The following is a 27,359-nucleotide window of genomic DNA, read 5'->3' as shown; positions in this document are numbered from 1 at the left end:
CCCAGCACCTTGCAGAAACACGAAGCTCCTTCTCGATGCCTCCACACCTAGTCCAGTTTCGAGCTGTTTACTTGCGCGTTAGCTGACCCAGCAAGATGAACTCCTGTGTCAGACCAAAGCCCTACAGGTGTTTCTCGTTTGTTCTTTTTCCCATCCCTAACAGCCAGTTTTTCACCAAGTCATGTTGACTCTACCTTCAAAATAGCCCTTGAGCCTGTGCACTTCTCTCCATCTCCACGCCAACACCAGTATTCCAGCCATCACTGCCCTTCCCTTGGACCGTGAAGATCCTCCGTTCTCATCACCCGGCTTCCACCCTTGCCTTTCTACGCTCTCCAAATCCAAGCATGTCACACTCTAAGAGCATGATGGCTTCCCGCTGCTCAGAATAGAATCTAAATCCCCGGCCATGTCCCATAGGCAGACCTATGATCTGGATCTCACTGACTTTCCAACGTAGTATCACACCACCCCTTTTTCTATCACTACACAGCAGCCCCTCTGCCCTCTTCTGAGCCCTGGGGCCCCTGCACTTCCTGTTTCAACTGCTTGAAATGAGCTTCCCCTGGCTTTTCCCATGGTTGATGATTTCTCATCTTTCAACTTCCAACTCAAAAATTATTTCTTCAGAGAGGTATTCTAGAACCATCTTCTTTCTAAGGTAGCCTTCATTCTCTGCCCATTCTAGGATAAGAACTTGATCTTATTGCCCACTGTGTCTGCAGCACCTACCATAATTTCTAGCGTAAACCGTGTTTTAAGTAATATTTATTGGATGATTAAAATAACTCACTATGCATATAGGACATGTTTTTCACTTCTGTCTTTGCTCATGCATACCCTCCACCTAGAAGGCCCCCCTACTCCTTTCTTTTTTAACCAGCCAGTGTCTGTTATTTATTCTGTGAGACAATTTAAGATTTACATCACAAAGAAATGCTTTCTAACCAACTTTCCTATCACACTCTAATTTTTTTCTTCACACACACACACGCACGCGTGCGCCAAAACACAAGTTTTGGCTTAAACTATATAATATTTTCGAACACTTCTCTTTCCTTCTAGAAATGTCTGAGATAAATATCATGCTCAGGACCAGAGAACAGGTATGTAACATTTTCCACTGTCACCCCATGGACTTCATATACCCTGGTGCCTCCAGGAGGTTAACACTTCCTGAGTAAAATTAAAACCTCCCATTCCAGATGGTAATTCCAAAATAAATGTGGGAAAGGGGCACATGAATAGAGCTGGAGAAACTGATTGTCATGAGGACTTAATGGGGTGGGGATTGGAAGCTAGCGAGGGGTTTCTTGGTTAAGGAACCAAGATCAGGAAAGGGGTAGAATTTTTGTTAAAAGTCAAGACTGGGGGAAATGAAAGAAAACAAGTGAAGGAGACAGTCAAAATGATTTCTATTTAAACAATGATTAAAAGGCTGACGTTTTTTATAACCTTCTGGTTAACAAAAGGTTGATTCTTTTAGCTGATGCTAACATTTTTAGGCCTCTAGCAAAATTACAGAGGGAGGGCTTCTAAAGAATAGACATATTAGTAAAAGGAGGGAAATTTAAATGTACTTCATCCTTAAACACATCACCATTACCCCTCCTCCCACTAGCCCCCCCCCCAAAAAATCCTGATCTCCCATACAAACCTCATGTATCTTTAAAAAAATTCCTCTATTTATGGATTTATTTTTTCAGATTACAGCAATGTATACATTTTATATTCATTCTTTCTTTTGGAGAGCCCGTACCAATAACTCAAAGCTCAACCTGACCAACGCCTGTTGTCAATTCTCAGATATTTGGTTATACTTGTGCATGCAAAACAAGGTGGCCATTAAGAGCACAGACTCTGGAGTCAGCATCTCTGGGATTTTAACCCCAGCTATCACACTTAGTAGCTGTATAACCTTGAGCATGTTATTTAAGCTCTCTATGCCTCAGTTTCTTCATCCGGAAAAATAGAAGTTTTATCTAACTCATAGGTTTGTTTGGGCTAAATGGGTTAAGCCATGGGTAGTGCTTAACACTGAGCATGGAACCATGTGGTGCTCGATAAAATTAGCTATTTTCATTCTTACTGTTATGACGTAAACGAGGATAATTTCCTTTGGCCTGGTGCTCTTTCCCTCACATCCTCTCGGATTTGATACTCACAGGGTTAGAATGCAGCACAGTGAAGAACTCTGGGCTGATGAGGAACTTCACGGGGGGAGACTGTAACAGCAACGTGAGCCTGGATCTGGAGGTAGAGTGGGGCGGGACGTTCTCCCGTCGGAAATCTAGACGGGGCAGACCACAGAGGCTTTCAGGGAGGTCTCTGCACATGCTGGAAACATCTACTCACTTCCGTCTATATTTTAAAACAACACCTATATCGTTTGTTATTATTTTAATCCCCCAAACACTTTTTTACTTTTCTGTAAATCACGCGTAAAACCCAATTGCTCTCCATCACGTTAAAATGGAATTCAATAATATTTCTAGTCACTATTAACTTTTTTTAAAATAAATTTATTTATTTTTGGCTGCTTTGGGTTTTTGTTGCTGTGGGCTTTCTCTAGTTGTGGCGAGCGGGGGCTACTCTTCGTTGCAGTGCACAGGCTTCTCATTGCGGTGGCTTCTCTTGTTGTGGAGCACTAACTCTAGGTGCACGGGCTTCAGTAGTTGTGGCACGTGGATTCAGTAGTTGTGGCTCGCGGGCTCTAGAGTGCAGGCTCAGTAGGTATGGCGCACGGGCTTAGTTGCTCCGTGGCATGTGGGATCTTCCCGGGCCAGGGCTTGAACCTGTGTCCCCCGCATTGGCTGGCGGATTCTTAACCACTGTGCCAACAGGCAAGTCCCCACTATTAACATTTTAAAGCATCCTTAGATTTTATAAGTAATCAGATTCCATCTTTTTCTACTAACCCACAGATCCAGAGATTAAAGTAATTTATATCCTGTTTGGTTTTGTGATTCTTTTCTTAGTACTAATAAAAAGTCGAGGATTAGAAGAGGTGTCTGGTGAATTGGACTTTTTGAGTTGAATTACCTGGTCTTCATGAAGATCAAAAGTCCTTTTAAAGAAAGCTTCATTTCTTGGAAATCCTTACTTACTTGTTTTCTATTTTTGCGAGATTACAAAACAAACCAACCCAAAGGCTCTTACCTGCACTGGCTTGGTGAAAGTCGGCTTCCTCCCCTGCCACATCAATCGCATTGGTGTTTTCCTCAGGCCTCTCGTTAGTCATGGTTCTGCGGATACTCTGGTATCTAAAATCAGAAGCCTAGAGTTACAACACAGCAGCCTCTAAAACACAGGGCTCAACTGCTCCCCCAGAGCCCAGAAGTTTTCACCATCTTCCCAGCCTTGACCATTTCCTCCTCAAACCTCCATCCCGTGACCTTCTGGGCCATCTGTTAAGTAAATCCATCGGATTTAATTTCTTCTGTCCATAGTCTGTGGAACATTTTCTTAACAAATTAATAAAACTTTAAAAAAACATTGTGGCCTTTAACCAAAGGAAACTAAATTCCTATATTGTTAAAGAACTTTTGTTCCATAGCAATTAGTTTTGGGAAAAAAAGGACAGATTTTTAAAAGCTTAGGTAACTAATAAAGATGCATTACGAATGAAGATTCTAGATATTTAAAAAGCTATCTGGCTTCAAATGACAAGTGTATATGCTCTGTTTTATTAAAAATCCATGCCTTGGGTTGACTAAAGGAGTCATCTCATTACTTATTTCCTCTCTAGTTTCTAAGCAAGCTGTGGATGTGTGCGCTTATTAATTTTTAACCAAGAGACATTCAATGAAGTCTATGAATCGAGAGAAGCAACAGCTCCACCTTAATGACAGGACCCCCAGAGATGAAAGAGGCAACCGTGTTTTCCATTTTGCACTGTGTAAAAATTAGCCCAACCACAAAACTGCCCATCCTCACCGCCGGTTCAGCTGCTCCATCTGCTGTATGGAGTTGGACCTCTGCAGCACCTGCGGGGCAGGGGGAGCTGTGGGCCGCTGCCAAGTCGTGGTTCTGTTTACGTGATCCACATAGAAGATCCTGCCATGGCTGTCAATGCGTGCCTCCCAGTCTAAACAGCAGCAGTGCACAGAGAGGGATTAGGAGGGGCAGCTGAAGCCATTAACGTGGTTCATCAAGCAGCACATGTTTTCTCCCTGACATGCTACACTTTGGGGCTAATAACGTATACCTGGGTGCATAATCCAGCACTCCCCCCAGTCCACTCCAGAATCTGTTTGACCAGTTAGTAAAACAGCTCCTGTGTGCATAACCAACACCTTAAAGAATCCCTGAATGTAGGGGATCCTCCCAGATCCGCCCACAATGCTCATCCTTCACGTATGAGCAACTTTAAAAATTACTAGTTGGTATCATAATACTTTAGATATTCACATCAAAATTGGTACTGATGTTTTCACCCAAACTTGATTTCTTCTGTTTTTTTTCCAACCTAGATGAAAGACTCACAGCTGGAAATTTCTACGTGTATATTTACACACAATTTTAGTAGATGTAGTCTTCGGAAGAAGGTAGTGCTAGCCTAGTCATCAAACAGTATAATTATCTACAGACTTCCATTTACACTTTCCCAAAGAGGAATACATTTTCAGAGCAAGGTTAATGACTTGTCTCCAACCTTAAATAAATACAATGTTTTAAAAGATTATTTACTTTTATGTTTAAGCAATCTCATTAAATGTGTTAGTCTTTGTAAACAAATATGTAAGAGCATGTTCAATAAAAACAGCAAGCACAGTAGTCTTCAGGGCCAGCCATCCCACCTCTGTGAATTCTCTAAAAGGCCATTCCCCTATAAAAATAAGCAGAGCGTGAGCTGATCTTTACAAAAGGCAACAATTTTTAAATTGATTGCAACGGGGAAGGGTAATTTATATTAATTTATATAGGAACATACGAAAACAGCAGAGATCTATTCTTTAACCAGGAAAGTGCTTTATACATTGCTATTTCTAGGACAAATATGTTTTGAAATTAATAAGCACCTTTCTCCTGAGCAGCTCTGTTAATTTCAAAACTCTCCATGTGATCACACAGCTTATCAGCAGACGCCGTGGGTCTCATCCTAGAGACCAGGACGAAAGCATGTTTGCTCTTGACCAGCCATGGCATCTACTCTGGAGGTGAATGGAACAAGTATTCCAACTGAGTCCTTAGGATTGCAAAAACCTGCACAGTAGATCCCAGCCAGCACCGGAAGACCACTGAAGACTGCCTCAGCTGGGAGTGGAAGGATATCTTTTTGTTGATTTCAGCTGATCATAATTTATGACACATGGCAAGGGAAAGAAAAATTTTCTGTGAGGAAAAGCACCACACAGACAACAAACAACTCCGTGTCACTCATGCTCCAAGGTAACGCGGACTCACAATGAAGCAGGCTGCCAAGAATGAATTATTTGGGCACAGCTACAATCCCATCAGTAGGACATTTCCAAAAGGCCTCCTGCTCAGCCTGCCATATGCTGACAAACAGTAAGCACATAAAGGCATTTTCAGGAACCATCTTCTAAAACCTTTGATCCATTCCATTGTTTGGCTCTGCTCCTCGCACACTTTTCCATCTCAAAGATTCTGAGAACAAGTATTCCCACTGCATTCCTCTCTCATTAGAGCCGGGATAATTCAAGCACATACTATATGTCAGATCAAATGCACATGGAAACAAATGACCATTCCTTCCCCCCCAAGAATGTTTACAGAAGCTTCCAATTTTTAAAAAATATGTAGGATAGGTCAATTAGGGATAAAAACAGAACAGAAACCAACTAAAGGAAGCAGAGAGAGAGATTCTGCCAAGCTCCCAAGATAAGGTTGTCACTACAACTTGGCTCTAAGTTTTCTGGCAGTTACAGCAGAAGAGAAAACACACTGCTGCATACTTTCCATTCTCTGACAAAAGAATATTAGAAAAGTATCTTCAAAGATGGAACTTTTTCCTTGAATAAACTATACAAGAATTTACCCCAAGAAATGTGACCTGTATGCGGGCCACATGGGTAGGAAAATGGAGGAGGGGGTATCTCCAAATATATTCACCACTGTGCCTTGCACATAGCATGTAATGAATGAATAAATAATTTAAATAACGTAAAGCTATTAAAAAATGATTCTTCTTATGGTTACCGGGGGGGGGGGGGGGGGGGGGGGATAAACTGGAAGAGTGGGATTGACATCAACACACTACTATATATAAAATAGATAACTTATAAGGACCTACTGTATAGCACAGGGAACCCTACTCAATACTCTGTAATGGGAAAAGAATCTAAAAAGAGTAGATATATGTATATATATAACTGATTCACTTTGCTGTACACCGAAAACTAACCCAACATTGTAAATCAACTATACTCCAATAAAAACTTTAAAAAATGATCTTGTATTCACTTTCCACAAAGCCCAGGAATAACCTTCATTTGCATCTCAATAAAGACATTTCTATGCAATGGGAAAAACAAGAAAACAAGGTCCAAAAATTTGCTTTCTAAGAATATGGGATGTTGGATGCACATTAAGACTCTCCCTATCAAGTATCATATCTTTAAATTGAGGTTGTTACTTAAGTCCCCATAAAGAGAAATGCCATACTGCTGGTTTCAAGTGGACACTCGACATTGAACTGGGAAAGACTGTTATGCTATTGGCTTATTCGTGAACTACATAACTACTCTCACCCAAGCGGTCAATACCCTTCCATCCAGGCAAGACAGCAGAGGTGCCTGTAGGAAGGTCAGTCCTCTATCATTATCTATCATTATCTATTCGCGGGGGTGGGGGTATGGTTGCTTCAATATCTTATAAGTATTTACATGAGGCCTGGTTTGTTCTTGGTTAAGAAAGCATATGAGAACACATGGCCTGGTATCAGTTTCTTTCACAGACAATGCTAAAATCACACAGGCAGGGTTAGAAGACTAGGATCTTGGCATTTACTTCCCTGTCTTGCCACACTGTAAACTGGGGTACATAATCAGGGTGCAGCGAGACTGACAGCAATGTGTTGGGGGTGTGTGTGTGTGTGTAATGCGTTTGTGTGTGTGTAATGCACTAGATTAGCAAGTAGAAGGCCTGTATCTGGCCATGGCTTTGTCATACCTTTGCTACATGACCTTCAACAAATTACTACACCTCTATGGCCCACAGTTTCTTTACCTAAAAAATTAGAAGACAGAGGTAAACATTGCTAAGGTCCCTTTCAGTTCTAAAATAACATGAATCTGCAATGACACCCATTTTATCACATTAGGTTCAGGAAGGACCTAGCAACATCTTATGTCTAGGCCAGAATCTCCAAAATAGATTCTAAGTTAATTAAGCCTTTGGGGCCAGGGGCTTTGGGGTTCTGAGGAGTAGGGCTGCTGAACCACCTGCCAACCCCACTTTAAACACTGCAGCTCCAACATTATCTGTTGTGCATATTAGTCTTCCACATAAGATTTCACTTCCATAAAGAGCTTCACAGCAATAATAAAGTTTGAAAACTATTATCTAGAGAATGTTTCTCAAGGTGTGGGATTCTGACAGTATGTGTCAGAATCATTGTGAGGATCAATAAAAATGCAGATGCCAAGGACATACCCCAGCTCTTCAAAATCAGACTATCTGAAGCCAGGACTCAGTTATCTACATTTTTAACAAACTTCCCAGGTGATTCCTAGACACACTAAAATTTAAGGAACACTGACGTAAATTAACAAGAACTTAAGACAGCAGCTAACTTACTGGACAAACCCATGGAGCTAATGCTGGATTTCTTAGAAGTCATGAAGTGCGGGCTCGCAAGAAACTAAATTTCAGCCTAAATACCCCAAACTGAAATCCAGGAGCAAGTGTACACTTAAGACACCCTGAGATTCAAATATAATAGCCCCCTTTAAATAGCTGGACATTAAGGGTAAGTCAGAGAGTTAGCATGAAAATCTACGCCAAGCCACTGTCACAGCATTAATTCCAGATGCAGGGAGGTAGAGCCGGGCAGGTCTTAGATATTTTCAACTTTTAGAATCAATATATGTAGGCAGGGGGCAGGGGTCATCACTATGGCCCCTCTTCATCTCATCACTCTACTTTCTCGCTCCTCTCAAACTAGACCTCGGTCTCCACTGGGCCCCCCAGGTGATTAGATGAACACATCTCAGTGAGTGCTGAGACTGGGAAGAAGGTCAATGTCTAGACAGGATGAATCACATATCAGGGGAAGCCAGCACTGAACTGTCTACTACGGAACTCAAAGCGGTGAGAGGACTAAGAGTAGGGAACTGACCTGGTTGTAACTGGATTAAGGAAAATGAAGTACCTGAATATTGTGAAGTAAGTTTATAAACCCACTGTAAAAATTATAATAACCGTGGTATCCTCACCAAAATGGTGAGATGATGAAGTTACAATAAACTAAGGGTACTTTTAAGGAAAAAAAGCTTTGTAATAGATGCCAGAAATCAGTGTTTAATGGATTATTTTTTCCTTATTTAAACACTCAAAGAAGTATGATACCATTTGTATAAAGTAAGAAAGTAAGTTAAACTTGTCTGTGCTCTGGGGAGTCAGGACAGTAGGTCCCCTTGCTCTTCAGGAGTGGGGGTTGGAGACTGGTAGCGGGGCACAAGTGGCCTCCCAGGGACCACAGATGTGGTGCTGACTGCCCAGGTGGGCACAGTTTGGGAGAATTCAGCAGGCTGAATGTGCTCTTTTCTGCATGTACATTATATTTGAATAAAAAGTTTAAAAAATCTCAAATAGCTGCATAGTTTGGACCTTAATATTCGATTTTTAAGGAAGTAGCTTTTTAGATTAAAAGTGTGAATTTTTTTCTCCAAACTAACTTTTAGGTTCTAGAGAATAAGAGCCCCTAGCTTTAAACAGAGTAGAAATTCTATAAGATTAATTGTATTTTTCAGATTCATTACCTTCTTTTAAACCTTCATTTCAAAGGATGCTTTAATAACAAAAGTGCACCACCACAAAAAATGATAAACATCCCCCTGTGTTTTTCCAGAGCTACTCATTTGAACCCACCACATAAGTAATACACGAGTCCTAAAAATATGGCAATAAGCCTGGGATCCTATGAGCCCACTGTGGACTGTTCATCCGGAATCTATTCCTATTCCTACCCTTTGGGGAGAAAAACACCTTTCAACAGCTTCCTGTTGTCTCCAGTACAGCAATGGGATAAGTCACAATTACACTGGAGCCAAGTACAGCAATGGGTTAAGTCACACCACTTATCCTAATGCTAAAAAGACCAAGATTCATTATGCTGATGACATTTTAGTGGGCTTCAGCCCTGAACAACCTCCAGCTGCCAGCCTATGAATCACCTCAGAATAAGATACAGCAGGTTCTTAAGGCACTCAGTACATATTCAAGTTCAAGCTGCCTCCCTGGAAGGCTCTCAATAGTGCCATGCCACCTTTAAGAACCAGAGCTTTCTTATTTTGTATGGCTCATCAGAATGTCTCTCAACCAGTGGTTGAGGTTACACAGCCCACAAGGTCACAGCGCAGGGGGTCCATGGCCTAACGCAAGAGTTAAGAGTTTGAGAACCAATCGATCGATCATCATTACAGCTGAGTGGTCTCTGTCCAACATCTGTTCCCTGGTCCTGAGATAGGAGGAATAAGGCTGGAAGAAGAAGCAAACAAACAAGGAAACCTGCTTTACATAAAAAGAGATCAAACAGATGTTCAGGGACTAACTTATAACCCTGACACACAGACGACCACGCCATCAGCCATGAGTGAAGAGGCATAGCAAGGATACCTCTAAATCCCCTTAGTTGAGTTTGCAAATCTTCAGAGAGAAGCAAACTTTACTGGGTAGTTTCCTCACTGTATGTTAGTACATGGGTATTTTTAAGGCAAATACAAGCTAAAATAACAACAACAATAATAACAAGGAAAAAGGAAAAGAATCCAGAGTTGGGGGGGGCAGATCATGCTTCAGTAGACTGTCCTGCAGGTGTGTGGATAGTGACCTATACAGAGAGGAAAAGGCACGTCTGAATCCAATACAGATGCTTAACGGACCAAATCCATCTGGGCCAAAAGACAGTCGCTAGTACTGTCACTGTCACCACTTTTCTTATACTTGAGGGACCTCCCAGAGAAGGGTCCTGCTAAGTGATCTTCACCTGGAAGAAGAAAGCTGAGCGTCTTTTCAGCCTTCCTAGGTCTGCCCTCAAAACACAATATAATGCAGTTTCAGAGAAGCCCCCAAACCCTCTAATTTCAGGTGATGCTTGTGCCTAATAGATAACACACCAAGATATGTCACCACTCTGTCACTAACCAAGCTTTCAGAACTTACATTCATCTACCTACACAACAGTCCCTACCATTCTAATCTTAGATCATAGAGTAGAAAAAAATGTTTGAGACTCTGTCTCAACTTTTACTAGTATGGAATCTTAAACAAGTTACTTAATTTATCTGGGCTTCAATTTCTCCATCTATAAAGTGAAAGAATCAGATTATTTGATTTCTACCCATCAATCTATAAATTATGGATAAGACCTGCTTGACCCACTTCACAAAATTGTTAAAAAGAATTTTTTTAAAAAAGCTAAAAATTCTTTGTAAACTGTAAACCACTATACAAGTCTGAGGTATTATAATAAATAATGTTAAAAGTATAATCCCTAACCTTAAAATAATTCAGCCAGGTCATTTAAGAGACAGGCCAGTCTGCATATTCCAAGTGGATGCCCCTTAGCTGAGCCTCCTGAGAGACAATATATGAATGCAGAATGCCACAGCTCTGAGTTAAGAGGCATGGCCAGAGACAGTAGCAGAGCTGCCCAGTGAGGCAAGGAAGGCAGAGAACTGGTTCGGGCAGGACGTACAACTAGCACAGGCAGCCAAGTGATTAGACTGTCAAAAGATGAGACCGACTGGGAATAGGAGAGGGCAAAGCAGTGTGAGGACAGAGTTGAACAGTAATCAGGTATGCTCAGACCATAATCTGTAATTGGTCCATGATCATGTAAATCCCCAAAGCTGCAAGTTGCAAGTTGCACAAGAGGGAACAACTCTTAAGAATTCCTCCCCCCGCCGCTGTTCATCAGTTACTCATTAAATTGGATATACTACTAACGTGCTTTTTTTCCTTTTGGATATATTAATTTATTAAAATGAACTGCCAACTGTTTATTTTTTTAAATCCTAAAATTTAGCATTATATCTGTGTAATGCAAATACCAGTGTTTAAACAAATGCATGGAAACAGCACAAATGGTGGTCATAATTTCAGCAGGAAAGTACCTGTCTTTATTAAATACAATCTAGAGACCAAAACTGTGAATCCAACAAAATTCAGAGCAATTGGATGTGGCCAGGAGGATGCCATTTATCCATACACTGATGCAATGCTATGCCTCCTGTACAGGTGCCTGAAACTCTGATTACTTACTATTAATCCACATACTCATGTAAACAAAGCTCTCCCAGAATTCTCTCCTGGTGTTCCTAATTCATTTTTCTCCAATTATATCTAAATATCACCCAGGAATACTTTTCTTTTCTGCCTCTAATATTTTCTCCAAGGGTAAACAGTAAGGAAGTTTTCCCCTCCACCTGCTTAAGACGACACAATGGTTAATTAATCTCTTGGATGATTTTTAAAAACTGCTTAAAATATATGTTTCCTATGAGTAACCACCCTCAGTTATCCAAATATATGAACAAGGGGAGGATCTGTGCACAACAGTATTTACAAACGATTAAGTCAATATTTTGACAAACTGTACAGAGCACCATTCAGCTCTTTTGTCAGCACTCACCAAAACTAACTACTCAGCATTTTAGCCCTTTAAATGCATACTGCCCCCGCTCTATGTCCCACCATTTTTAAAACACAGAGGGCCAAAAGCACCCGCTTCTTGCCATGATTACATATAAGATGGGTGAATAGAGAAGGTGAACAAGAAGGAAAAGCAGCAAGGCAGAAAGATGTATTTTCCAATGTGTTCTTAAAAACAGTATTTACTGAGCTTTATCACTGTTCTTCAAAATGCTTTGCTCTCACAGAGTAATACTGCTTTAAGGGATTCTAGAAACTTAAATAGAGTTTAAATTACATTCAGACTATGACTGGCCATGGGCATCACTCAGCTCCTGGAGTTCAGGTCGCATAACTTTCCCAGCATTCCTAGTGCTCACCCATCTCTCCTTTAAGTGCTACGTGTTTCTTGAAAGCAAAAAAAAAAAAAAAAAAAAAAAAAGAAATATCTTTCAAATCTCCAGATAATCATCATGGTCCAGAAAATAGTAGACTAATTTCTGAAATTAATAACACTTCTCTGGATATTCCTAAGGAAAAAAACCAGGACCCTGTAGTTAATGATTTAAAATGTTGTAAATGAATAAAAAGCAGTATATTACCTAGAGCTAAGGTTCTTCTAAGAGACTGTACCTATTTGTCTAATAATTGAAAATTCATACTGCCTATGCAAACTTAAAATTTTTTCTATTATACATCCTATTGTCCATAACATCTGGATCTCTTTTACTTTAGAGTATCTACTTTCCCCCAGCTACCCTTTCATTTGGTGGAACTGTGCCAGAGAGGAGTCTTCTGCTAAGCACTTTCCAGACTGTATCTGCTAAATCACGTGGCAGCTCCCAGAACTCTACTTCTGGGGGACTGGGCATCCATCCTTTAGGTCCCGTGGGTCCTGTCACCCTTGAACCCTTTGATCGAGGTGAGCCCTTTAGTTTAGCAGGTCCTCACTTGGTGGGAGAGCCTCGTCCACCCTCTGGTACCGGCTAACATCCTGGCGCACTGAAGGCAGTGATCGCAAAGGCTGGTGGCCGTTGGCTTGAGAACCTAGGATTAAAGGTAAACAGTTACCTGGGTATTGTTTTCCCCTTCAGTGTCAAAACAGCCTTTGGGAAAAAAAAACACCTAACAAAAATCCTGGGGCTAGTCTCTTATCTCTTTTTCGTCTCATTTCCCATATGAGGACCCAGAAACAACAGAAGAGAATGGGAGGTGGATGCTTAGTCAGAAGTGGGTCTTCTAGGGAGATGTCGGTCTGGGCCCATTCCTCCCCCTCCCCTGCCTTTTCCCACCCTGGCATCTGTCCTAGTCATGTAGCAATGCTTTAGGGTCACACAATGACTGGAAGATAATGAAAAAAACCAAAAAAACAAAAAACGGTGGAGGAAGAAAAGAAGGGGATAGGTAGAAAAATAAGTTACAGAATAAGAAAATCATTTCTATTTCTGAGTCTATGCTATTTAGGCATATGAAATTATACTCAGACTTTTTGATGCAGCTATAACAGAACAGTTTAAAGGGATCATTCTACTGAGCCACATTCATTGAGACATAAAACAAATTTTATGTGTAAATTTGCATCCTCACTCAAACAGCTTGTTTTCAAGTGTCAGAATGCATCACCCAACTTAGTTGACATTTCTTATACTGCAGAAGGCAAAAATATGACATTTGATGCAAACCACATATTAACCTTCTGTTTTGAAGCTTCATGCAATAAGGAGCGAGTTAAGATGTTCCTGAAAACCTCGCAGATAACACTAACGTAGATGCTGCCAGCCTGTTTGGTTTTGTATCTACAAACCCAGGTCCCGCCAGAGATTCATTATGCTTTTTCACACTGCCCAGACAAGAGGACTGAGCCCCAGGCGCACTGAATGTGCCGCCGCGCGGCACGCATCCCAGGCCTCCACGCCTGTGTGGACCAGGAGTGCCCCCACCCACCGGGCCACCTTTCTAGGCAGAGCAGGTGCCCGCACTGATGCAGAGCCTTGAGGTTCATTATCTAAGTTTGAAGACTGTTATCTGACAGGCCTCTTATTCCACCAAAAGAAGATCCATAGGGAGGGTGGGATGGAGACTCAAGAGAGAGGAGATATGGGGATATATGTATGCATATAGCTGATTCACTTTGTTATACATCAGAAACTAACACACCATTGTAAAGCAATTATACCCCAATAAAGATGTTAAAAGAAAAAAAAAGCTGTTGAACCCCAAGGAGAAGAATTCAGCTAATATGTGCCCTGCAGTACAATTTCCACTGAGAGACAAAACCACAAGACTTCTCTCTGAGCGGGTACGCCTGAGCCACGAGCCACGTTGTCTTCTACATCCTACCTCCGGTCGCGCCCTCCTCCTGGGCAGTGGCCCCTTCACAAGCCCCTTGGGCATGCCCCGCATCACGCTCTTCTTGGGGCGGGCTCTCAGTAGCAGCAGCAGCTCCCTCCAGGCTCCCCCTCCGCTGCCAGACCTCCCCCACCTCCTCCTGGTCAGGTGAAGTAGCCGATTCTGCCCCCGGCCCTTCCTCCTCTCCACTGGGCGCCTGCACTACAGGTAAAGAACCAGGAGTGCATATGGAACCCTGTGACCCTTCAGCAGGGCCACTGCTGGTGGGCTCTGCTGCGCAGGCTCCATCTTCCTCCTCCTGAGAAGAAAAGGCTGGGGTTTCGGGAAACCGCGCACTCTCGAGAGATGAGCACCGTGTCTCCACCGAGGACAGCTGCGTGGTAACACTCTCATTGCAGGAGCTGTCGGGCCCGTCCAGGTCACTCTCTCCCTCAGGCCTGGTGCTGGCCTCGCTCACGCTCTCTGTCCTGGCAGGGTCACTGGGCTCTGTTTCCGAGGACACCTGGGAAGGCTCAGACCCCTGATCAAGGGACTCCATCTCACTGATGGCTCTTCGGCTTCCTCCTGACGTGTCAGAAGTGCCCGTGTCTGCCCCACTTGTGGGCTGATCTACCTCCTGAGAGCCGCACAATTCCGTGCTCCCCTGGTCAGCACTTGGCTGAGACTCCGGAGCATTCTCACTTTCATCAGGGACTGAGCCTGGGGGTAAGGAGCTCTCCACAAGCTCTGGAAGATTTTCTGGCTTGTCCTCGAAGGAAGCAGCTTCAATGGTGGAGGCTTCCTCATTCTCCACCGTGTTGTCTTCTGGCTTTATCTGAGATGTCAGGCTCCCATCATCAGTTCTTGATGCGCTGCTAAACATTATCAACCCTCCTTCCTCCTCCAAGGAGGATGGATAACCCAGGTCTTGCTGGAACTCGTGGTCTTCTTCATCTGAGTCGATATGAAGCATTGCATTGAGTCTTGTGTCGGTGGGAAAACTACTCCTTAGTTTCGGAGAGGCTCCCATGGACCTTTCCGAACAAGTAGCTGCACCCGACCTGGAATGGCCATTGTGTTCAATAGCATCTAAATAATCATTGAGTGAATCCTGACGTCCTCTGGGAGGTGAGGTCCTTGAAGAAGTAGAGGTTAATTCTTCTGAGTCTATTTCCAGAGTAGAGCTAGTCCTGAAAGAATGCTTGGGGGTCCCATTAGCACTTTCCTCAGAAACTGGTCCATTGGAACAAACCGTGCTGTCATGATGGCCCCCTGGCATGTCCTCCTCATCAGAAGGGCTTCCTAGGTCTCCATTCACAGTATTGACTCCAAGTATCGTGCCAACAGCTTCTGGAGAAGCATCTGAAGGAGAAAACAGCATTTATACAAACAAAGTAGTAATAACGAACGAACTTTTAATGTCCTATTCCTTTGCCACTAATGAGTTCAAAGAATTCAGTCATCCCACTGAGGTCTCTTTACAGTATCACCAACTTGCTAAGAGTTACTATTCACTACTAAACGAGTACACATATTGCTGGTCAGTTTGACATATGAGGTTTACATGTTCACTACTGCCGTAAATTCCACATCCCAGTTTCCAAATGCAGGTAAAACCTAAGAGAGATTTTTTGATAAACAGGCTTTTAAATCTGCTTGGAAAACTTCAGCAGGTAATCATTTGATAGCTATTTTATGTTCAGAACAGGATACAAACAATTCTGTTCAAATGTAAACTGACAACAGAGTAAGATTTAACAAGTTTTTCCTATGGCAATATATTTATACAGGTATCTCACCTTCATGCACAGAAGATGTGACCTCCACTCTGAACTGGAGGTACCCACTCACGTGGTCAGCTGGGAGCCTTCTGCCGAGGTTGTAGCTGAGCATCTGGTCACTGCAAGAGGAGAAATGGTTCCTTCATCCTTACTACTCTGGTGTCAGCCTTCATCTTCTTCCCATAGGCCACCCCCCAAACCCCACATATTTCTCTTGAAACTTGCATACTCACAAGAAAATAAAAGGTCAAAGGCATGTTAAGAGTCAGTGTAATTTTGTTCATTTGTACAAATGAATACTTATAAACCCAGGGATAAAAGGGAATCTTGTCACAAGGAAAAGTATCAGTAAAGGCTGAAAATGCAATACCGTACAATATTGTTATGATTTTTTTAAAGGGCACTGATTTGCTCTCTCACTGTTAAGAGGGACCAGAGAAAGGGCATTTTGATTTCAACCCCCATCAAGGGGCTGAGAAAGGCCTAAAATTTTGGGTGTTTTCTGACTCAAGTGTAAATGTATAGAAGGTCTGGTTCCTTAGCATTTAGCATGATAGGAGTTAGGTCCTAAAAAGACAGGCACAGGGAATTCCCTGGTGGTCCAGTGGTTAGGACTCTGTGCTTCCACTGCAGGGTGCAGAGGTTCCGTCCCTGGTTGGGGAACTAAGATCCCGCATCCTGCATGCTGCACGGCCGGCCGAGCAAAAGAGAAAGAAACAAAAGAGAGAGAGAGGCGCACAGGTAAGGGTTATCACATGGAGGGCACAGTGCTGCTGTATCCTGAAGAACAGGAGCTGGGAGTCAGGAGAGAGCAGCGTGAGAACAGGCCGGGCTCTGACAGCTGCTCCAGCTGTGTGAGAGGCAGGGGGCTGCTGCACCTCCCCTTCCTCACCTGTAAAGTAAGGGGCTCACTGTTGGCCCTCACTATTGGGAGGCCTATCACTGATACTCCAGGCAGTTTGTAAGCCATATTGATGGGACAGTTGGAGAACTGCACTAGCTGTCGGAGTCTCGCTGCCACACTTGGAGGTGCGCTGGAGGGGACCACAACTGGGCCCAGCTCCTGCCCCACCTTGGCTCCAGGCTCAGGCTACCAGCCTCCTCGAGGATGAAGCGGTTGATCTTTTTCAATTCCGTGTTTATTTATCAAAGTCAAATACAATCACATCATTTCTCTGTATGCAAGCAACTTTCGTTGAGAATCTGATTTATTCTTAATTAAGGAAAATAATCAGGGGGATAGTACCAAATCACACTATCTCTGCTCTCACACTGCCCTCTAATGGCAACTTCAGAGGAAAACACAAGGCCTCTACCTAATACTTGCACCACCGTACACTTCAGAGCCTCTGGTCAGCTACTGATTATTAATCTCCGTAACTATTTTGCTTGTTCTTCTCTACCTCCTCAGTACAATTATAAATAGATGTTATCTGGGATTTTACATTAGCGTGTACACATTTACATGCTAATGTAAAATCCCAGTTCAGCTCTTATGAATTTCTTTGAGTTCATAGCAAGATGTTCTTAAAATAATGAGATCATTTCCTTTACTTCTTTCTTTTTCTTCCCTAGAAATGTTGTAATAATTTTTTGATTGATGTTTTTAGAAAGCTTTGTTTCCCCCAATTGAGTGCTTACACTCTGATAAGGGCTTTGCATGCATCATCTCCTTCAATCTTCCCTGTGAGGCAAGTGGTGGCCCTGTTTTCTAAGGCATAGGGAGGGTAAGTAACTTGCCCAAGGCCAGGCGACAATTAAGCGACAGAACCAGGATTAGAACACAGATGCTTCTGACACAGAAGCCTCTGATCTGCAGTCCCCAGATCAGATCTCATTTTATGCACACTTTCAGTGATTCTTGGCTGCTTTCAGTAGCAATGCATTTTAATGATATTTACTCATGGCTCGTCTCAATGCAATCATTATCATAATGTTTTGTCTACTTAATCTGGTATTTAAAAAAATTTTTTTCTGTAAAGGGATATATTGGCATTTTTAACTATTAGACATTACAGGTATGTTAAATGCTTTTACATTAGCGTGTTCGACTAACTCTATAATGACTATAATGACAGCAGGGATGTCTTTTTCTCTTACCATTGTCTTCCAGCATTTAGACAGTGCCTGACACACAGAGATACTCCACCTATGTCCACTAATGCATGAACCCAGCAGCAAACTACTGGGACCTGCTCTCAACATTATGGTTCCTCACCCACATCTTTCGACATTCAGTCCTGGAATAATAAAAATCTTCATTTCTTTGTTAAAATTAAATTGACTCTCCTCTCCCCCTCTTTGGCCAATAAAAGTAAAGTGTTGGTGTTGATGATAAAAACTTATAAAAGTGATGCATTTTAGCTAGGAAGTAAATGTTTAGTAGGGATTCTAAGAATGGCATCCATCCTTTTGATATCATATCCCAAATACCCAACACAGTGCTTAACATTTAGTAGACACTATATGTATACACACCCACACACTTGTTGAATAAATTTAACAAATGAGACTCTTTACTTGGAAAAAAGAATTTTAACAGGTGTTAGTGCTATTTTTTACCCAAACTGACAAGATATCAACTGTTCAATCTATCAGTACAGGAAAGCCTCCCTATTTGGAGATTCCAAGTCAAGGGGGTTTCATCCTTGTTGAGTGCCTGTCAAGGGATTCACCTCTTTCTTGTTCTTACTCAGTCTCACCTGATTCATCCTGCCTCTTGCCATGACAGATAATCATGTACCCTATATTATATATTATTATGATACATCATTATGAAGAGTAAGTGCCAAAGAACTCTCACTGTCTGACTGAGACATTCTCTCACTAGTGTAATCACAGCAAATGACAAAGCATGGCACAGTGATGTGCCTTTTGGACAGAATGCAAGCCACTCTCTGAAAAATGTCACATTCAAACCAATGCTCTTAAAATAGGTAATCAGTAAGGACTTCTAGCTCATCCTATAAAACCTCACCGTGTAAAACCTCAGCTACTTCAGAGAGTTGCCGTCTACAAAACACATAAGAAAACTCAGTATTTTTCAAGACGTATCAATTACTTGATAGAAAGTAATAATCAGATCAAAAATATATTTAGATGCTAACAGCCAATACACTAACATGTAGTATCATATTTATTTAATAAAGCAAATCCCTAAGTATCAGGCAATGCTTTTAATATACTCATGTAGAAACATTTCATAATTCTGATACTTTACGAATTCATGCTGGACTTCCTTCCAGTACACATGGAATCCATGACAGGCAGTACTCTATGTGTCCAGTTCTTTAAAAGACTGAATGAAAAGCCAGCAAGTTAACAGGAGTTTCAAGCACTCAAAATGCTTTCAAGCATTTCAAGTTTCAAGGTTTTATTTTTCCTTGATCATTCTTACTGGTATACATAAACTGACACTCTGCCAAGTGTCACAGATATTATATAAATTATATGATTATACTTATATAAACTAAATTATAAGTATATTTCCAATGAGAGTTAATTCTCACTCTTCGTAATTTTTCATTTTCTATCAATCCTAAAAATAATTTTTTAAAACTTCCCAAAGAATATCTCTACTAGAAGCAATAATTGCTATCCTTAAAAATAACTGTGATTTCCCAGTTTTATCAAATTAAACCAGGCTGCTAGAATTTCAGCCTAATATTTCTACTTCATGTGGTCTGGCTCAACCATTGTCTCTGATGGCCAGAGAATTAGAATCCATTAGAATCTCTTAATTTCAGGTTTTGAAGGTGTCTTAGAGATCATCGGTCTAAAGACTTTATTTTTCAGATGAGGAAACTAATGCCTGAAAAAACTGTGACTTGCCAGAATAGAACAGTTAATTAGCTGCAAGGTGAATAGGAATGAGCAACCTTCCTCAGTTAGCTAGACTAGTATTCCATCACCGCCAGTCCTTAAAGTGTTGCAGAGAAGCTGGGATTCTGGAGCTGACGGATCTGCTCAAATCCCAGCTCCACCCCTGGCTTGCTAGCCTCAGATTTCTCATCTCCAGAATGGGTATAATCACATTATTCACCTCTCAGAGTTGTTGAGAAGATTACATGAGCTAATGAGTGTATTTTACTTATTAGCTCCCGACATAGAATAGGGTCTCATCATCTTTTTTGTTTACTTTGGTTTACGACTGCTGCTACCACTACTATAACTACTGTTATCACTGATACTGCTGCTACTACCACTACTGTTATCATATGTTCATAATGTCCTCCTAAAATGAAAAAGATGCCCCTCAGTGCCACCTGAGAGCACCAGTGTTACTGGGTTTGCTGGCACTTACCATGTGAAAATATATACACCATTTATAGTAAGGGATGGAGGCATGTTACGATTTCTTAACTACTTGATTCACAGCTTACAAAAAATTCACAGAAAGAAAACAGACGTCAAATCACATTTCAAAATTCTCTCAACGGGCTTCCCTGGTGGCACAGTGGTTGAGAGTCTGCCTGGCAGTGCAGGGGACGCGGGTTCGAGCCCTGGTCTGGGGGGATCCCACATGCCGCAGAGCGGCTGGGCCCGTGAGCCACAATTACTGAGCCTGCGCGTCTGGAGCCTGTGCTTCGCAACAAGGGAGGCCGCGATAGTGAGAGGCCCGCGCACCGCGATGAAGAGTGGCCCCCGCTTACCGCAACTAGAGAAAGCCCTCGCGCAGAAACGAAGACCCAACACAGCCAAAATAAATAAATAAATAAATTTAAAATTCTCTCAACAAGTAATTTCTAGTTGTCTGAACGAACGTATATGTCTTAGAGCTCCACTATAACACCTTCTCGGAGCCTAGGCTTTGTTTTAAAGGGCCCTAAAATAAGGTGGTTTTGGTGTCTCAGGAATAACATATTCTCTGGATGGGGTTAATCAAGATCAGGAGGTGTCAACCTGACACGGAGATCTTGCTTTAGGGAGGGATTTTTATAGCAAGATTTCAATATCTCAAAAACAACTGAGCACTGTGACATTTGACACTGAAATGGTAATAATGGTAGGTACATCGTGGAAAAGATAGATAACCCAAAAAAGGTATATAATTAAAATAAAGTGCTTTCTGCCCTTCACATTTCAATGAGTATATGAGCACTTTCTTTCTTTTTTTTTTTTTTTTTTTTTGCGGTACGAGGGCCTCTCACTGTTGTGGCCTCTCCCGCTGTGGAGCACAGGCTCAGCGGCCATGGCTCACGGGCCCAGCCGCTCCGCGGCATGGAGCACTTTCCTTTTTAAAAGAATTATGTTACCACTTCTTATCAGTAAGAAAAGTCCTCGGACTTCAAAGTATCACTTCACTTGCTTCAGTAGGAACTAATCCCAACAAGACCCCTAGGTGTGACGGCTGATTACCCGATGGCTTGTCGCTCCAAAAGCCTCTGGACTGGAATGGTTAGTTTCCCCAGAAAACGCTTGATGATAGGTCGGCTCTTGGCAAATTTGTCTTTAATTTCAATTTCTAAGACATCAGTAAGGAGTGCGAAAAAGGAATATTTCTGAAAACAAAACATAACATGTTGAGTCAAAAAAAGAGATAAATATGAAATTATGTATATCAGTTTATTATTATAGAAAATAGTATCTCTTAAATCCTAACGACACACAGAGTCCACACTGCCAGAAAAATCTGCAGCTATTGTCAATCTTTTATTCACTCAGAATCATTAACATTCACAAAGACTAAAAAGCAACAGCTAGGATCTGTATGACAAAGGAAGCCCCTTTGATCATCCAACCCTTCCTGGTTCAACAGTTTTAGGAGATGTTATCATAAAACTATGCACAATACAACTTTAGTGCTCACTACATTTAACGTACCTTTATTCTTTAATACTTAATATCTTGTTATAGAGTAGCTTAGACTTAACCGATACATTTGATTAACAGCAATTTTAATTCCTGATCCCATGGTATTTTCGAAGTTGCACATCATAGGTTAAAACACTCCTTCACTTAGTGGTTAAAGTAGGAACATCTAAAGGATATGATGGTTTCCCTGGTTTATATTAAAATAAAACAATGCTTAAACGGAAGTTACTTAATTTAAAAGGCACACAGGGACATTTCTTCTGGGACAGAAAAATAAAAGTATGAGGTTAAGATAAGATGTGTTGTTTTAAGAATGCCATTGGAGAAAACTGGATTGGATATTAATAAGGATATAAAATAAAAATAAAGAGCTTTACTCATTTACAAAGACTTTCACATATATTACAAAGATAAAATTTTCTTTTTAATGATGAGGCTTTCAGGAAAAGTAAGTGATGGAGCCAGGAATCTAACCTGAACCATTTCTCTCCTCCCCTGGCAGTATCCAGGCAACCACAGTGATATGAATAGTGCCAGCCAGCTTTACACTTAGGAGTCACTAAATATATTTAGTCATAACAATTTATTTTTACCAAAGGGCCGTAAAGTTTAGTCATCTTCTTAATGGAAAAAGCACTTGCTTAGAATAAGGGAGCAGAGTTTAAGCACTACTAGCCTCTGAATAGCTAGTTACATAAACATTTTAAGCTTCTGTTTCTTAATCACACAAATGGAGAGATGATAATCTCATCCCTTACACCCCCCTTATCAGGCTTGTACTGGTAACATGGTTAAAAACATGGTTAAAAGCAATTTACAGATTCAATGCAATCCCTATCAAATTACCAATGGCATTTTTTATAGAACTAGAACAAAAAATCTTAAAATTTGTATGGAGACACAAAAGACCCCGAATAGCCAAAGCAGTCTTGAGGGAAAAAAACGGAGCTGGAGGAATCAAACTCCCTGACTTCAGACTATACTACAAAGCTACAGTAATCAAGACAATATGGTACTGGCACAAAAACAGAAACAAAGATCAACGGAACAAGACAGAAAGCCCAGAGATAAACCCATGCACCTATGGTCAACTAATCTATGACAAAGGAGGCAAGGATATACAATGGAGAAAAGACAGTCTCTTCAATAAGTGGTGCTGGGAAAACTGGACAGCTACATGTAAAAGAATGAAATTAGAACACTCCCTAACACCATACACAAAAATAAACTCAAAATGGACTTGAGACCTAAATGTAAGACCGGACACCCTAAAACTCTTAGAGGAAAACATAGGCAGAACACTCTATGACATAAATCACAGCAAGATCTTTTTTGATCCACCTCCTAGAGAAACGGAAATAAAAACAAAAATAAACAAATGGGACCTAATGAAACTTAAAAGCTTTTGCACAGCAAAGAAAACCATAAACAAGACAAAAAGACAACCCTCAGAATGGGAGAAAATATTTGCAAATGAATCAACGGACAAAGGAATAATCTCCAAAATATATAAACAGCTCATGCAGCTCAATATTAAAGAAACAAACAACCCAATCCAAAAATGGGCAGAAGACCTAAATAGACATTTCTCCAAAGAAGACATACAGATGGCCAAGAAGCACATGAAAAGCTGCTCAACATCACTAATTATTAGAGAAATGCAAATCCAAACTTCAATGAGGTATCACCTCACACCAGTTAGAATGGGCATCATCAGAAAATCTACAAACAACAAATGCTGGAGAGGGTGTGGAGAAAAGGGAACCCTCTTGCACTGTTGGTGGGAATGTAAATTGATACAGCCACTATGGAGAAGAGTATGGAGGTTCCTTAAAAAACTAAAAATAGAATTACCATATGATCCAGCAATCCCACTGCTGGGCATATACCCAGAAAAAACCATAATTCAAAAAGACACATGCACCCCAATGTTCACTGCAGCACTATTTACAATAGCCAGGTCATGGAAGCGACCTAAACGCCCATCGACAGATGAATGGATAAAGAAGTTGTGGTACATATATACAATGGAATATTACTCAGCCATAAAAAGGAACGAAATTGAGTCATTTGTTGAGGCGTGGATGGATCTAGAGACTGTCATATAGAGTGAAGTAAGTCAGAAGAGAAAAACAAATATCGTATATTAACGCATGTATGTGGAACCTAGAAAAATGGTACAGATGAACCGGTTTACAGGGCAGAAGTTGAGACACAGATGTAGAGAACAAACGTATGGACACCAAGGGGGAAAAGCCGCGGGGGGTGGGGATGGTGGTGCGATGAATTGGGAGATTGAGATTGACATGTATACACTGATGTGTATAAAACTGATGACTAATAAGAACCTGCTGTATAAAAAAATTAAATTAAATTAAAAAAAGAATGCTAGGGAAATAAAGTTATTGCTCGTATTATTACTATATCCACTATGTGCCTTCTAAGTGCTCATCTTGAGATAACGTTTTATGTCTTCTAGGCTTCTAGTGTGTTAAATTAAGTGGTATGCCTTTAGAAGTTATTCACTATTTGGGGACAGTAAGTAGTTTTTCAAACCAGGAATAAGAAAACATGTAGTTTTTATCCACTTAAATAACCATAAAAACTGCCCAGGAGAAACATCCTGCTGCACTGGCAAGTCTCAAATAGCCACATCTTTTCTCCAATTGGTTTTAGATCCCCTGAAATATCTCCCTCTCCAATGAAATACTCGTTCAACATTGTTAGAACATATTATTGTCATTAAACATTTAGGGAGTGATTTAATTAATTGTGCAACTCCCATGCCAATACAGGTTTGTCTAGAAGCACTCATTAATGCTAGTATATGAAATGTGTCTTGGTTCCCTGAGAAACGGTGGGAGAACTCACACTTTGCTCCCTAGAAAAGAAGCAATGTCTCTGTTCATTCTTTGACTTTAAATAGTTCCAGTGGGAAAACCCTGGGCTTGATTTCACTGATATGATGCACTGTGATGACTGGTAACATATTGTAACTGTGAGAGAGTCTGAAATACCATCAACACAATCTGCCTTGCCTCAGGATGACGACTCCTTGAATGGCTCATGTAAGTAACCAAAATCTATAATGGAAATCCAAAAACCATTTGCCAGACAGTAAGGAGAGAAATTCCTTTAATCTGTACCGGGTATATGCTAGAACAAAATATCAAAATTTTAAATAAAAATGGGATCAGTATTACTGACATTTCCTTCTGCCTCAGGCTCCCATACGGCTTGGCAAGGCAGTTACTGATGCTGCCCTTACAGAATTTTGACATTTTGTTCATCATGAATTTTTGCCTTGATTTTGATTTTTTTTTTAATATTGCATTGAAATATTAATTTTGATCATCGAGTCTTTTGGACCCTATAAATCATGCACCTGAAGGAAGTGCCTCACTTGATTTACCCTAGACCCAGCCCTGGTTAGAAGGGAATATCTCACTTTCATTGTACCTTTTTCTAACAGAACCTCTAGACACCTCAACCATCTTGCCCACACCCATAAGCAGCTCAATGATACAGAGTCCAGTGGAGAGAGATGGAGTTGGCCAACTTCCTAACTGTCAAGTAGAAGGCCACGTACGATCATCTTACCTCTCGGTGCCAAATTGGATTTGTGGTGTTACTGATGATAGTAGACCTCCTCTCCTGCCCATGGTGGGCACAAGTGGGGAAACTGCTCTTCTTCCCTGGCTGAATCGACATCTTAAGATAAGGGTCAGGATTGAAGAACATCCCTTTCTTTAGCCCAACTGCCCGAAGATCTTTAAAGAAAGAAAGAGAGGAGGAAGGAGGGAGGGAAAGAGAGAGGGAGAGGAGAGGGACAGAAGGAGAAAAGATTCACATATCTTGATTAGAACAAGCAGCTCAACGACAATTTGTCCTTAAATAATCACACAGGAAGCTCTAAACAGAAACTATTTGGTAAAACAACAAAGTTATTCACACTATGATTGCTTAGGTAAGTGAGGACAAGTGGGTTATGACTAGTTCCAGCAGAAAGTCTCCTAACAGGCTGCAAAATGAAGCCAAACTTTTACTACCACCTTATACACCTAAAATGACTTTTCCTGGGAAACGTTTTGATCCTAACACGTACATCTTCACCCCCTTTTTCTATGTGGCTTGGCAGCTAGCATTTCACACAATGTCTTGAGAGAAACCCTTAGTAAACAGTGTATTAAAAAAGAAAACCAATATGTTCCTTCATGAGAGAAAAGTGAATCTTCTATATATACATATGAGATGCACTGACTTAAGTTTAATTGGGGATGAAACCTAAGAGCACACAGTCAGTTGTGCCATATTTAAAACATCATACGTATTCTACAAATGAAATGAATGTTAGGGGAAATAAAAGGAGACCGGAAATATTTCTAAACTTTGAACGCTATCTGCTATATTAAATAATTGTTCGGTTATTTTTTCAATAGGCTGTTAAGTAAATTAAATATTTGATGAATGTCCCATAACTCATCTTAGAGTCACCACTTGTTATTTCATACTATGCGAGCTGCTAAAAGTTCTGGCTAAAGTCTGGTTAGTGAAGAGACTAAAACTTTTAAAAATGGTCAAGCTGAGGGATACAAAAATGTCAGGAAATAAAGCTGGCTTCACTGGATCCTCAATGCCTTTCTGAGAATATCAGTTTGAATAAGGTTGCCCTGAGAGCTAAATGATCTTGAAAGCTTCCGGGAGAAGAGACAGCCTCTAGGTAACTTTATGCAGTTATGATCAGTGTAGGGAAGTCCTGACCACTGGTTCAGAAAAAAATTCTGTGGATGGCCTCTGAATCCTCAAAGACCTTTGGATTACCCAAATGAGCTGGGGAAGAGACCCTATAGAGTAACCCCACATTTTGGGAGGTCACCATGGTCATCCTACTCAAGCCCATTCCTGAAACACAAAGTCTTTCTTAGAAGGACAGAATTGGCCTGGGGTTGCCCATAGAACCATACTCCCTGGAGGAGGTTCACCAATGACCAACAAGAACTTGTGGCCTAGATAACATGTGATAAAAACAGACCAGGACTGTCTAGTGACTCATAACTGGCAGTAGCGGGAGACAGTCTAATATGTCAGAAAATATTTAAAAATTCAAGCAAGAGGACCTTATGTTAAGAACACGGCATCAAATATAGTAAGATCTTTGATCTAAAAGCCAGTGGCAGAAGGGAAAGATGAGCAAAGAACTAGACAAGCACTTCAGAGAAGCTGCTGTAATCTCATTAGCTTCACAGTCCCCATCCCTGGCACTTCCTAAACTATGGAGTCATTATTAATACAGCATTTGCATTTTACTGTCAATTTAATAATGCTACATGTTTTCACTTGGCTTTATTTAGCATTAAATAGCTTTGAGAGAAAATGCAATTTACATATTTATTTTCTTACCTTTCTTGATTGTGCTCGCCTCAGACTCAGACAAGAGAATGACATTCTTTAGATATTAAATCTATTTCTCAAGAAGGGATTTCTTTGCAGTTAACAAGGAGTAACATGTACAGAAATGGCTGCCATGACATCTGACAGAGCTAAATTATTCATGCAAAACATTCCTTTGAAGAAAAAGCATCCACCAGAAGATTAAGCCAGAGCGAAGAAAGATGTCAC

At 41.0% G+C, this 27,359-nt stretch overlaps 1 protein-coding gene across 3 annotated transcripts in view; it reads right to left on the bottom strand.

Moving 5' to 3' along the window:
• The window catches only part of HECW2 (HECT, C2 and WW domain containing E3 ubiquitin protein ligase 2), a 422,655-nt gene that overhangs the window by 118,582 nt on the left and 276,714 nt on the right, over positions 1-27,359 (bottom strand). For all 3 annotated transcript variants that reach the window (XM_029225749.1, XM_029225748.1, XM_029225750.1), the window contains 8 exons: positions 25,341-25,510; positions 21,285-21,427; positions 15,945-16,045; positions 14,158-15,507; positions 12,769-12,864; positions 3,937-4,087; positions 3,160-3,263; positions 2,166-2,290 (listed from right to left, as the gene is read on the bottom strand). In XM_029225749.1, coding sequence (XP_029081582.1) covers positions 2,166-2,290; positions 3,160-3,263; positions 3,937-4,087; positions 12,769-12,864; positions 14,158-15,507; positions 15,945-16,045; positions 21,285-21,427; positions 25,341-25,510 — 2,240 coding nt within the window. The remainder of the gene's footprint in view (positions 1-2,165; positions 2,291-3,159; positions 3,264-3,936; positions 4,088-12,768; positions 12,865-14,157; positions 15,508-15,944; positions 16,046-21,284; positions 21,428-25,340; positions 25,511-27,359) is intronic.

This window comes from Monodon monoceros, unplaced genomic scaffold (assembly GCF_005190385.1).
Source record: "Monodon monoceros isolate NGI ecotype Baffin Bay Population unplaced genomic scaffold, NGI_Narwhal_1 Super_Scaffold_16, whole genome shotgun sequence".
In the NCBI taxonomy this organism is placed as follows: Eukaryota; Metazoa; Chordata; class Mammalia; order Artiodactyla; family Monodontidae; genus Monodon; species Monodon monoceros.
The sequence above is the reverse complement of the archived record's forward strand: the minus strand, read 5'-3'. Positions and strand labels throughout refer to the sequence as shown.